We start from the raw sequence: 13,939 nt of genomic DNA, 5'->3' as shown, positions 1-13,939 counted from the left end.
CTCCCTCTTTCCTCTCCATTTCTCTCCTCTTTCCCTGCCTCCTGCCACCCAGCCTTGGCTGGGGCATCATCTGGACACCACTCTAGGGCCAATGATCTTTGCTTCTAGAAGGGATCCTTGGTGACCCTCTGACTCTGTATTTCAGTCTCCTAGAGGCTGGTTCCAGGACATAACCCACATTAACAATCTCAGGACCTGGGAGGTCATCCAGAGATGGAGAAAAGCTCTCCTGAGGACCTCTTCCTCCAAACCAAGTGCCCCCCCCCTCAAGTTCTGCAAGCATTCATTAAGCACTTATTATATTCCAGGAGTGGGATAGGCTTGAGAGTACCAAAAGGAAGCCACCTACCCCCTCCCAGGGATGCCCTAGTCTTCAAAGAGTTGTATGTGTCTGCACATAAATATACCCATCATAAATACTAATTATGAAGAAGGGTGTAGCTCAAGGAAGGCCTTTGTTGAAGTGTCACTTCTATAGGGAGGTATATTATAAGGGATTCCAAGGGGGCACAAGTGAGGAGGGAGAACATTCTTGGGAAAAGGCACAAGGAGACAAGCTTGGAAAACATTTGATGCATTTGTTTGACCAACATTGCACTCCTTCCTCCTTGAGGAAGGGCAGATCCTTGACTGACATTCAGAGCTCCCCAAAATGTTGTTGGGAGCTTCCTTTCTAGCCCATAATGTGTCCAGACCAACTATATCCATCTCTGCCCCTGAATGGGCACAGCAGCTGTTTCATGCTACTGGGTGCTTAGCAGGGGATAGGTGGAGGGGGTTGGGAATAGACTCAAAAGACTTTCTTCCCACAAATCTAGTTAGAAGCATTTAAAAATCTAGAGAACAGAGAAATTTGTAGTGTGAGCATTTACATCTCAGAAACGGACTTGTTATTTGTCCAGGTTTTGAAAAGTGTTAATAATGCAAGTTAAATTTGTATGTATATGCATTTCTCTCTGCTCAATTGTTAAACATTATGACAACTCTTCAATACAACTAATGTCTATAAGTGGTTAAAGCCTCAATGACTAGGAAAATTGCATTTCCATTCCCAAGGAAAGTTGAGGAGAACTGGTTGGAGGGGAAAGCCAAGTGTGATTGTTGACTTGTTGAGTGTAGATGCAGAATTCCTGGTTTTACATGATCGTGGACAGATCATTATACATTTTATTTTTTTAAACCCTTACCTTCTCTGTCTTAGAACTAATACTGTATATTGGCTCCAAGGTAGAAGAGCAGTAAAAGCTAGGCAATGGAAGTTAAATGTCTTGCCCAGGGTCACACAGCTACGAGGGTTAGGGTTAAAGGCCAAATTTGAACCTGGGCCTTCATCTCTCTAGGCCTGGCTTTCAATCCACTGAACCATCTACTCACAACTCCCCATTATACATTTTAGGGTCTTGGATTACTCCTAAAAATGAGGTGGTTGGACTAGGTCCTTAAGATTCTTTTGAACTCAGATCCTATGTGAATTGAGACATCCAATTTGAGAAACTGAAATAGAGCTTGGAAGAGATTCTAGGACAGAAGATCCAGAGTGAGAGGCATCAGCATAGAGTGGACCTGAACAGTTAGTTTTTTTAGTTAGTAATTTTATTACTACAATGTTAAATTTAACAGGCATTTTATAAGACAAACAATACATACAATTTTCTGTTGCATATACAGTCTTGTTTTGTTCTTTCAGTCAACATTGATTAAGCTCCTTCTATTTTCCAGACCCTGTGCTAAGGCCTGGGACTCAAGGAAAGGCTGTTACTGCCCTCCAGGGCTTTACAGTCTAATGAGGGAGACAGCATGCTAGTGGCTCTGGAGAAACTGGAGAGAATCCACAGAAAGAAGGTGCTAGAATCCAAAGGGATTGCGGGAAAGGCTTCCTGTAGAAGGGTTGGTTTTAGCTGGGACTTGAAGGATGCCAGGAAATGGAGGTGAGGAGGGAGGCCACCCCAGGCATGTGGGAAAGTCATTGAAGATGCTCAGAGCCAAGGAGTACACAGGAGGCCAGTGCCATGGGGTCACAGAGTATGTGGTGAGGACTAAGGTATCAAAGACAGGAAAGATGTGAGGAATGGTAGGCTATGATTGGTTTTGTATGCCACCATGGATTTTACATTTGATTCTAGAGGTGATTGAGGGGGAAAAATCAAACTTGCACTTTGGGAAATTGCTTTTGTGGCTGAGTCTCCGAGGATGGGTTGAATCGAGGAGCTACTTGAGGCAGGCAGTACCCCATGGGTTATTGCCGCAATCTAGGATAAGGGGCTGCACCAATCAGCTGTTCATGTAGAAGGGTCATCTCTTCATGGCAGACAGGAGTGAAGGAGGAGACTAGTTTCACATTATTCACTCTCAGCCTCCATATTCCTGCAAAACTGACTGGCTTTGGCTTCTTTGTGCGTGACATGGTGATTCTGGCCTCTGCTATCTACAGGTTAGCTCCTCAGGCCTGGAGTGCTCTTCCATCCACCTTTGAGTCTTTCTGAGGACAGGCAGTGTAGGGAGCCTTTCCTGATCTCTCTAGGTGTTGACCTCCGTCCCTATTACTGTTGGGTTTATGCTCTCAGTATTTTCTTTTTAAGTTATGTGTGGATGTGTTATTCTTCTCAGTAGTTTTTGAGCTCCTTTGGGGCCAGAACTTCATCTGCCCAGTGCCTGACATCCAGGGTACATTCATGAAATGCTTGTTGAATTGAATTGAACTCTAGGTAATTATTAAAGTCCTAAGACTCACTTAATCCTACGTCATCTATAGAAGTGCCTGTTTCACCAGGTGTTTGTCTTGCTTCCTAGTCTGGTTCTCCAGTCTGGTTCAGGTTAGCGTGACTTTCTCTTCAAGTCCTCTTGGTTCTGCACTGATCCACCCATGGGCCAGCAGTGGCTGCTACCAGAGTGCTAGTTAAAGGAGGCAAAGTCATTTTGGGGGTCTTCTGACTTTGCTTCTTTCTCTGTCCCCAGTCTTCAGCTTGAAGAAGCCAGTGCTCTGCAGCTGTCCCAGTTGTCCTCCCTGTCCTTGTGGTGCCTTGACCTACCTAGAAGTGCCCCAAATCCTTGAATTACTTCTTTTTCTGTCTTGTCTTCAGTATTCAGACCGCCTAGTCCCTCAGTTTAGGTCAGAGCATCAAAATGGAATTTCTGTGGCTCTTGTTTTACAAGCAGGAGCAGTGTCCTTTGTTACTCTAGGGAGTCTCTTTACCCTCAATTCCAGCCTCTTCTAAGTACTCAGCTAACAGAATGTGCTTAACTGATCTGGCCTTTATTACACACATGCACACCATACACCCCCATCACTCACTTTTTAAAAACTCTTACTTTCCACTTAGAATCAATACTGTGTTTTGGTTCTAAGATAGAAGAGCAGTAACAACTAGGCAATGGGGGTTGAGTGACTTGGCCAGGGTCACACAGTTAGGAAGTGTCTGAGACCAGATATGAACTCAGGACCTCTTGTCTCTAGGCCTGGCTCTCAATCCCCTGAGCCACCCAGCGGCCCCACACACATACCTTTTTTTAACATCTGTTCAAATGAAGTCTACAGATGTAAGATGGTAAGCCACTCTCCATAGTTCTCTGCAGGATGTGTACTAAAATTCATCCTCTTTGTTGATATCTTTATGCGTATTAGGAGATTTGTAATTCATCAATCACTCAACAAGCATTTCCTAAGTGCTTTCTATGTGGCAGGTCAACAGAAATCTTCAGAAGATTAGGAAAGAGATGATAATTCTGATTTGGGTGAGTTATGACTAGCCTAGCTTTTACCTTATCTGGAAATTTATGACTAGAGTTGACTTTGAAATATTTATCAACAAACACCCAAAGACAGAAGTCCCTAAAACTGCATTTGGTACCATGCTGACTCCTGACTTGGAAGACTTTTTGAAGGAATGACTGGGACATTTATTAAGCACTTATTCTGTACATGGCACTGTGCTGAGTGTGGAGGGAGGATTGGGGACAGGCAGGCAGGTCCAAGAGCTCCTCTCTAGTGGGGCAGCAACTCAAGAAGGCCCAGTGGTCCCCAGGGCGCAGCAGCAAAGGGGAATGTCATTTCCACACATGAAGTCTTGGCCTTGTTTTTGGTCAGATTCCCTGTGTGTTTGGCCTGGCAGTAGCTTCCCCCTCACCCCTCCAGCCCTGGAACAGAGATTTTCTGCACTGAGCTTTCATTTGAGGACTCAGAGGGTTGGATTCATTTTCTCTTAGATCTGCTTTGTGAAGCAGGGACATGCATACCACTGGAGCACTGGATCCAGGAGCTTTAAACATTTCTTTGACTTTGTGGGTTTGACGCCATGATGATTTGGGGAAGGTGACAATTCTTGGTCATTTTCACCCAGCTCCTGTGTTTAGTGACATCTCAGGTCTCTCCTCCAGCCTCCACAGGCTCCTTGCTGGCACTTGATCAGATGCAAACTCTTCTGTTTGAAGTTTCAGGCCCTTTCATATGGCCTCTCACCTATCTTTCCAGGCTCCTTACCCATTTCTCTTCAGAACTCAGCCTGCGGTTCTCCTTAGCCACCTGGACTCCTTGCTCTTCTGAATGGATGGCATGCCACGTCTTGCTTCTTTGCTTCTATCTAAGCTATCCCTTGTATACAATGGATTCCTCCTCTTGGAATCCCGGGGTTCTTTAGAGCTTCATTGCCCAAGCACCACTGCCTACATGATGCCTTTCCTGACTCCCCACAGCTGCCAACGTTTACCCTTGGAAATCACCTGGCATTTGGGTGTCCTCTATTCATGTAGTTTTCCCCTTCTGAACTGGTTCTAACTCCTCAAGGGTAGGTATTGTTCTGCCGTTTACTGTCAGGATAAGGCCTTCTTTAGGCCTCTGTTTCTCCGCTCCAAAATGAGGTTGTTGAGCCAGGAGAACTCAGGTCTGGGGAAGAGCTGTTGGGGGAAACAGTTTGGTTTCCTTAAGTGATTTAGTATCTTTTCACTCCATAAATGCTGGATGGTGTATTAGACTTGCCCAGGAGGTGACATTGATTGGTACTCCCAGACCTTGCAGGTATCTTCATACTCTGAGCAAATCTTCTGGAACTCATAAGAATCTAGTTAAGGGCAGCCACCTGTAGAAACTGGTATAATCCACGGGTACTCCAGGAGGTCTGTTTTGGACTGAGACCAAGATGGCTTCTTGCTTGTAAAAGTCCTCTCTGGATTTACCCATTATGGGGTACTTCTGGGCAATCTCTTTTCTTCAGGTGGTAACTAGGAGGCACTTAACACAGTAGTTGTTTCCCTCTTTCAGGTCCTCCAGATTAGAGAGTTCTCTAGGTGAACCTCTTCTCTCTAAGAAGCTAGTTGGGGGTGTAGGGGTGGCCCTGGTTTGGATCAATCTGGTGCTTCAGGTTCAGAATGAAACAGAATTAAATGCTGAAAAAGCACCAAACAGTTAGAAAAAGGATGCCCATGCACTGTTATCCTAGCATTAGTTCCCTGAGTCTCTGAAGGACAAAGAGTTACTAACCTCACCCACATGATACCACATATGTACTCTCTTGCTTAAGTATCTAAAATGGCATCCCAAGGTTAGCTCTGCTTATGAATTTCTCCTTGTCTTACTAGAAGGTTGGATCTCTGAACTCTCAATATTCTTCCAAAACTTTAAGCTCTTGCAACATCACCACTTGGTGGTGAGATTCCCTAATCTGTACCTCTCAGATGCTGGGCTTAAAGGCTCTACCACTACCTCTCCAAGGGATTTATGGCTCAAGAACTCTTTCTGGCAGCACCTTTGCTCCAAGGCAACTATTAGGGGTTGGATCCCTTGGGTCCCAGGTCAGTTTTTGTCTTTGCTGCTTTCTTATCTCTCCTCTGAAAAAGGCAAAGGCAGCCCATTAGGTCTCTTAGTTCTTGCACAAAAGAGTGGCCATGGCCCTCATATTCTATTGAGGTGATATATTCAAGCATCCCAGAGATTCCCCATTCTATACAAGTCAAATTGACCAAAGAAGTGCTCTGGTTGTATGTACGGAGGTGCCCTAGGCAGTGTTCTGGTGCTCCCTAGGGGATGGCAGAATGGGATACAACTGAATGCTGACAGGCTTTTTATTTTTATGTGACTGTGTTTTCTTTTTATGCAGATTTTTGATGCCCTTCGAATGTATGTCTCTACAGTGAATATAGCCAAGCAACTTTTATATTCATTTGGAAACTGGAAATTTTGAGAAGATGAGACTGAAGATATCACTTCTAAGAGAACCAAAACATATCCTTTGAACCTTAATAAAACTTGTTTGGACTTTTTTTGCTGACTTATCTTAAAATTTTACTTTGTTCTCTCATCGTTGGAAAATTGGTTCTTTTTTTCATGACTTTAGTGATAAATTTTAACTCAAATACTGTTAAATGTTTTTGATTACATATGCAACAAAGCCTCTTAGAGAAGATTGTCTGCCATACTGAGGTTAGACCCTATTTCCTCCAGTTAGCTGTAACCATCAGTGGTGCCAAAGGATGTGGCTCTTCTCACTGACACCATTAGAAGTTAGTTTACTTGCACTTTCTTATGGATCTGTCCAAACTTTTTGAATCGCTTCATGTTTGATAGTTGTCTTCCCTTAAAAAATGTATCCAGACACATGCATTTACTCTGGCCGAGTTAAAAGGGGTATTCTTGGGGACTGGGGAGCTGGTATCTGTTCCTTCTTCACAGCTATGCTCATGATTTCATAGAGTTCATAAACTGGGAGGATTTAATACTCTACCTCTTCTATCCAGAGAGAGGAATCCTTGTCTTCTTTAATCTGTTCCATCATGGCAGTCCTTCCATTCCAATCTCTATGGTATTTTAATTGCTGCACTCTGGACCTTTGTTCCTTTCTATCTGTGGCATTCATAGAGGGTATGTATGACTCAACAAGACCATCTTTTCCATAAAACTGAAGAGGCAGCCTATGATGGGACCTTGGATGTCATGCAGCCCCAACCCTCTTAAGTCCTCACCTCTAGGACAGAGCACAGATTCTGCTGGTAGGCACTTGCTAATCTGGCTTCCATCTTGTCTAACCGAAGTGGCCTTTTGGCTCTTCATCCCACTTCCTCATTGATTTCTTGGTGCCTGGAAGGCTCCTTCCTCACCTGCTGCTGTCCTGAGCTCCCTTTGAGGCTCTGCTTGAGAAGCTTCTTAGGAGGGGTCCTCTCCTGAGCCCTCCTGCTTGCTAGGGCCTCACTCCTCATGCTCCCGTTCTTCTGGCGGCATTGACTGATCACTGTCCAGCGCTTTGGGAGTAAGAGCTCTTTTCATTTTTATCTCTGTGTAGCCTGGTCTTCGGAAGTACTTGTTGGAGTGAGTCTGAATTCTTTCATTCCATTTCCATTTCCTTAGTGAGATGTGAGTGTTTCAGATGTGACACAATGAACCAATTGGCTGGGAGAAAATGAATGGGTTCAGTGAGAGTGAGAGAACAGAAGATGCCAGAGAGGCAAAGGACAGGAGCATTTTTTCAGTGGCAAGAGACTGAAAGGACTGAGACAATGCAGGGCACTGGAAGACGGGAGCCACTTTTCCTCAATCCTTGTCACTTAGAGAGAAATACCAGGACCAGGTCCATGATCCATAGATGGAAGTCAAGAAGCCTCCTGGGCTGAAAGGGAAGTGGGTGGCCTCTTGTCTTCAGAACCTTTGCCCGAACCAACCATTATCCAGCTTTGTTCACAGCACAGTTCTTGAGGTGCACTGCACAGTTAACTTGGCAATATTCCCGGAGATGTTGGGAAACTGGGCTGCCAGCAGCTGCTTCTGTTGAGAACTTCTTAGGGAGTTCAGGCTCTCACATGCCTCAGTATTGGTGCATACCTGTCCTGGGCAAGCTTTGTTGATTTTGTGAATCTTCTACTTTACCATGGGCAGCTGGATGCCTCGGTGAATAGAGGGCTAGGTCTGGAAAACCTGAGTTCAGATCTGGCCCCAGACACTTAGCTGAGTGACCCTGGGCAAGTCACTTAATCCACTGGAGAAGGAAATGGCAAACCATTCCTGTATTTTTGGCAAGAAAACTTCTTAGGTCACATGGGCCACAGGGTCACTAAGAGTTGGACCCATAATAAGTGTATTATATATATATAAAATAATAAGTGTATTAAAATCACTTCTATATTTTCTTTTACCTGTAATAACATGGCCTCCAGAATTTTTCTATTTATATGGGGAAACAAAGGCACAAGCCCATTGGGGGCCACTGCTCTGGTGGTCCAGTCTTGTGTCATTTGGGTCACTCTACTCATGTAGCATTCAAGGCTGGTTTCAATTGGCCTACTGGTCACCCTGACTCCTTTCTTTCGTCTCTTGTTTGTGGCTCCCTTCTTTTTGGGCCTGCCTTTGGCATGCTGCTGCTTCTCTCCAGTCAGTGAACATAATTATTGAGTACCTACACTGGGCCGCATTGGCTGGTAATAAGCCCACTCCCACACTAAACAGCCTGTATCCTCCACCAGCAACAGGACCTAGGAGTGTGCGCAAACAAGAAGCCTTTAGTGATGGGTAGTAGAAAGACCTTGTTCTGCTCACATGTAGACCGAAGGCAAGGGAAGCCAGGACAGACAACTTTAGGGGTTCCAAGCTGGGTTTGTACCACCTGTGGAACTTAGCTGAGCTTCTGTCTCTTCCTTCTTAAAATGCTGAATTGCCTGCTTTGTACTTTCTCTTCCAATGAGAGGATTTGCATTTTAAAAGAGAAAAAAAGTTAAATACTTGTGCCTGTTGTGGGGAGGTTTGAGTGTTGGGGAGGCTTGTGGGAGTCTCTTTCTTGTGCTACTGCATCTGCTTCTCTCCACTTGTACCCCTCCTCAGCCAAAAGAGTAAGGGACAATGGCTTGGTAACCCGTCTCTGAAAGGTTACTTATCCCTGCTTTCTGCCATAGTGCAGCTTTACAGAATGGTCAAAAGGTTTCTCTTAATTGGAAAGCCAGAGATGGGCAGGATGGGTCTGGTGAATGTTTAGAAATCGAGGGTTCATACATAGGCAGTGTTTTACCAACATTAAAGGGTCAAATAAAAGCAAGTTATTGTTCTCTTCATGCCACTCATTTTTTTTTTGACTTTTTAAACATTTTATTTGGTTATTTACAAACATTATTCATTGGAAACAATGATCATTATCTTTTCCTCCCCCTGCCCCCCTCCCACTACTTCTCCCATAGCGGGCACACAATTCCACTGGGTTTCACATGTGTTCTTGATTCAAACCCATTTCCCTGTTGTTGGTATTTGCATTAGAGTGTTCATTTAGAGTCTCTCCTCAGTCATTTCCCCTCAACAGCTGTAGTCAAGCAGTTGCTTTTCCTCGGTGTTTTTACTCCCACAGTTCATCCTCTGCTTGTGGATAGTATTTTTTAGATCCCTGCAGATTGTTCAGGGACATTGCATTGACACTAATGGAGAAGTCCATCACCTTCGATCTTACCACAGTGTGTCAGTCTCTGTGTACAATGTTCTCCTGGTTCTAATCCTCTCGCTCTGCATCACTTCCTGGAGGTCGTTCCAGTCTCCATGGAACTCCTCCACTTTATTATTCCTTTGAGCACAATAGTATTCCATCACCAACATATACCACAATTTGTTCAGCCATTCCCCAATGGAAGGGCATCCCCTCATTTTCCAATTTTTGGCCACCACAAAGAGTGCTGCTATGAATATTCTTGTACAAGTCTTTTTCCTTATTATCTCATTGGGGTACATGCCATTCATTTAAAACCTCCTTTAATGGGGGTAATTGACTTAAATTCAGGTAGTAAACATCTGGATTCCTATTTTTAAATTTAACTTTAATTCAGTAGACATTAAGCACTGATTGTGTGAAGAGACAAAGACAAGAATTTCCTCTCCAGAAATCCATTGAATGGGGTGACCACAGGTACATATAAGCACCCTCTGATATTAATTGCCCAGAACCCAGGAAAGAGGGTTGGTCATGGGCTGAGTACTTGGGGGCAGGATTGCTTTCAGCTTGCATCTCTCTGTAGAACTGGTCAAGGCACTTCTCTGTGGTCTTGGGGGGAGGAGTGGGCGGTGATGCTCCATTTCTTCATCTGTAAAATAAAGCACATGAATGAAGAGAGAGAAGTTTTTGGCATACAGTAAGAAAGTCTTCTGCTTATTATCTGCATGTAGTGGAGATGGGCTGAGGCCTGGGATGAGCTTTTGAGGGCTCAGCATTGAACTGGCAGCATCATCTGCCAGAAAAGGAAATGAGGGCTCCTGTGCGGTAACCAGTCTTTTGGGAGTCATCACCAAATGCATGGACATTGGGAGGCAGTGGGTGACCAGCAGCAGCTTTAAGGTCTCCAAATGAGTGCTCAGGTTACACTGTGCTCCCATGGGCAGAATAGAGAGGAGAGTCTTAGACATGCTTTAGTTAGCAAAATTGGGCAGGTAAACCAAAGATCAGGGAGTTGTGTCAAGGAAAAGAGATTCTATAGAAAAATGCATATATACATATATATATATATATATATATATATATATAAACACATATACACACACAGAACACAGTTAAATGGTTGAAGCCTACCAAATCCAAACTTGGATCATGAGATATCTAGTAACTTAGCTGAATTTTCCAAATTCCTTATCATAAAACTGAGATCCGTTTTCAATTAAAATCTGTTCTTTTTTATACTTATTACTGATACGGTGTCTGACACAAATGATATTTCTTTTATAGAGCTACTACTGTTCAGCTTTCTGAATATGAAGTATGAAGAAAATGATAGATCCTAGGATTTAGTGTGTTAGCAGCTCAGTGTTCTGATGAGATAAGGAATAACTGTAATAGCTTGAATTTTCCTTTCTGTAAGTTATATTTTGCTTTTGTTTCTTCCTGGCCTGTATAACCTGCTAATCATTTGGTTTGTTAAAGCCTATTGTTCCTTGACCCAGAACACATCAAGAATTAGTGAGTTGTGTAGGCTGGACCACTGCTGAAGAGCTGTACTCCTGCAGTGACGATCACCAGATTGTGAAATGGAACTTGTTAACGAGTGAAACGAGCCAGATAGTCAAACTCCCTGATGACATGTACCCCATCGATCTGCACTGGTTTCCCAAAAGCATCGGCGTGAAGAAGCAAACCCAGGCTGAGAGCTTTGTACTCACTAGTTCTGATGGTAAGGTTTGAATCCGAGCTTCTGCTTCCTTAGGGCCACTGACCAGCTTCAATGTTTTTCTGGTAGCCAAGACTCTGCCCTATTCCTGGTCTTATTTGAGAATCCCCTGAGAGGTGAGGCCTATGGGGATCACGTTTATTTTGTAAATAAAGAGGCTACTTGGCAGTGAGTTCTCCTTGGCCATACTGCTAGAGGGTTTTGGAAGCAAAAATGGAATCCAGGTCTTTCTGGATTGACTCTCAAATTTATAGTTATTTCTGCCGTACCAGGCTGTTTAAATGAAAGCTTTTCCATGGTGTTTTTTTTTGACCTTCTTATTTTATTTTGTGGTGTATCAAGGAAGTTTATCCCCTCCTGAGGAGCTTTACCTGTCTATCCAACATTCCTGAGATAATACAGTTGCACCAGTTTTGCGTCCCTCTCCGTATGATGTGTCAATAAAGGGGAGAATTGAGAAAGAATGGGGGAGAACCAAGAAGGGAACAGAGCAGGCAGGTGAGGAAGGAATGAGGAAGAGACATGCAGGCTAGGCACCATGTGGTCAGGTTACTTAGGAATGTTTGTCTACCCTTCTAGTAAACTTTATAAAATATATATCTGGGTAGAAATATTATTTTTAATTCTTACAATGGGGAGTCTTTTAAACCCTTATCTTTCATCTTGAAATCAATATTGGGTATTGGTTCTAAGGCATAAGAGTGGTAAGGGCTAGGCAATGGGGGTCAAGTGACTTGCCCAGAGTCACACAGCTGGGAAGTGTATGAGGCCAGATTTCCACCCAGACCTCCCATCTCTAGGCCTGGCTCTCAATCCACTGAGCTCCGTAGGGAGTCTTTTAAGGAGGAATTAGTTAAAAAAAAAATCAAACTAGATCTGTGCTCTGCAAGGGTTACTCCTAACAATCAAGCCATTTGAGGTTTATGAGCTTTTGTTTTCTCATCTGAAAAATGGGCATCCACTTTACAAGGTGGTTGTGAAGATCAAATGGGATAAGAGTATGAAGTTTGCTTTATAAACTTTAAAGACTATATAGTTGTAAATATATTTATATAGTTATTAATACTATTCCCAGTCCTTTTGACTTAATGTTATTAGCTTAAAAATAACAACTGAAATACAATCTTATTTTTAATATAATTCAGTGAATTATCATTGAGTCTGACAGATTATATTGTGTATATTTTACCTAATTTTATGTATTAATTTTAGGACTTGTATATTCTTTTCTAATTCAAATGAAAATTGTTGCTCATTCTCTAATGGAAAACCAGCTTAGCTGTGACTTATAATATCAGCAGGAGTTAAGTAAAAGGATGGATTCATGTGCACAGTGTTACTGCCCATGTGCTGAAGATTTAAGTGGAAAGTTGTTCCTCTGGTGGTAACTAGATTGTACACATAAACAGTCCTAATAATTTTTGGAAATGGCGCAGTTTCTTTTGCCTTGAATTATTTGGTTATCTACCAGCAATTTAACTGACAGTTGTCTGGTCATCTCCCCCTTGGGCCTTCAAGGCAGCTTGAGTTTGCTGGAGGAGCCAAGGCTAAGAGGGCAGAGCCTAGCTTAGAGCCCAAATTTTGTCATTGACAAGACCGATCAACGCTTGATAAATCACTTTATCATTTCCTCTCCTTTTCCAATGCAAACTCCAAAAAAAATGGCATGCCAGGGATCATGGCACAGGCTTTACCTTGGGGTTCCCTGTGCCTGGCTCAGTGCCTGTCAAGAGCCAGCCCTTAAATGTTTGTTTGTTGGTGAGGTCAATGTAAGGGTAGAATGAAATCATGTCTGTGAAAGCTCTGCTGTGTAATTGGAAAGGGCTGTATGAAAAAGGTTAGCTGGGGGCAGCTGGGTAGCCCAGTGGATTGAGAGTCAGGCCTAGAGATGGGAGGTCCTAGGTTCAAATCTGGCCTCAGACACTTCCCAGCTGTGTGACCCTGGGCAAGTCACTTGACCCCCATTGCCTAGCCCTTACCACTCTTCTGCCTTAGAGCCAATACACAGTATTGACTCCAAGATGGAAGGTAAGGGTTTAAAAAAAAAAAAGAAAGGTGAGCCCCTGGAGGGGACCATTAGAGATATGAAACAAGATCCAAGGCCATAAATGTCATTTTAAACACTCGAGATTTAACTATGGAATGCATATTAAGGATCTTGAGTTTATATAAGAAACACTTAATAGTTTTGTTAGGGTTATTGTATGGCATTAGGAAAATACCCAGAAAATACTCCAGCTTCCTGTTGTTTCAAAAGCCCTCTCTCTCGTCTAGTTGTTTTCTTTTAATTAGCAAAACATTTTACAAAAAAATCATAAAAATTCATGTTCCCTTCTACTCAGATTAGAACTATTTGGGTTTCAGTATGAAAATATAGGTCTCAGAAGTTCCAGAGAAAGGTTCCAGGTAGCTTAGGAATGACAGATATGTCCAGAACAATCTGTGACCAGCAGGGAGGGATTTAGAACCACACCCTGGTCCAGGAAGCTTCATTGTGAGAACACAGAAGAAAGGATTCTAGATCAGCTAAATGAAGGAGATTTGAGGAATAAAAAGCCAGAAAAGTACAAAACTCTTTGAAATTAGAAAACTAATAATACCTGAGGTTTTCCTAGCACTAGATAGTTGATGAAGCATGTTGGCCAATATTGTCACGTTGTGGGAGACAACCTTGAGGTAGCTAGGATAGTTCTGAAGTGGTGGACAGCTGCAAAGCCCCCTTTTTTCAGGTGGGGAGATAGACTGGGAGCAGGGAAGCTGAAAGGACTTGCCTGAAGTTAAACAGCTAGGAAGAATCCAGTCTGTACATTTTGCCTTTAGAGCCAAGCAC

The 13,939-nt window shown here is 43.2% G+C and overlaps 1 protein-coding gene across 3 annotated transcripts in view; it reads left to right on the top strand.

Moving 5' to 3' along the window:
* The window catches only part of IFT80 (intraflagellar transport 80), a 99,600-nt gene that overhangs the window by 1,579 nt on the left and 84,082 nt on the right, over positions 1-13,939 (top strand). For 2 of the 3 annotated variants that reach the window (XM_056807387.1, XM_056807385.1), the window contains exons 2-3: positions 6,090-6,216; positions 10,893-11,112. In XM_056807387.1, coding sequence (XP_056663365.1) covers positions 6,178-6,216; positions 10,893-11,112 — 259 coding nt within the window. In that variant the 5' untranslated portion in view covers positions 6,090-6,177. Of the gene's footprint in view, positions 1-1,719; positions 1,843-6,089; positions 6,217-10,892; positions 11,113-13,939 lie in introns of all 3 variants that reach the window. The other variant, XM_056807386.1, reaches the window with a different exon arrangement.

The sequence above is a fragment of the Monodelphis domestica genome, chromosome 8, assembly GCF_027887165.1.
Source record: "Monodelphis domestica isolate mMonDom1 chromosome 8, mMonDom1.pri, whole genome shotgun sequence".
Taxonomy (NCBI): domain Eukaryota; kingdom Metazoa; phylum Chordata; class Mammalia; order Didelphimorphia; family Didelphidae; genus Monodelphis; species Monodelphis domestica.
The sequence above is the reverse complement of the archived record's forward strand: the minus strand, read 5'-3'. Positions and strand labels throughout refer to the sequence as shown.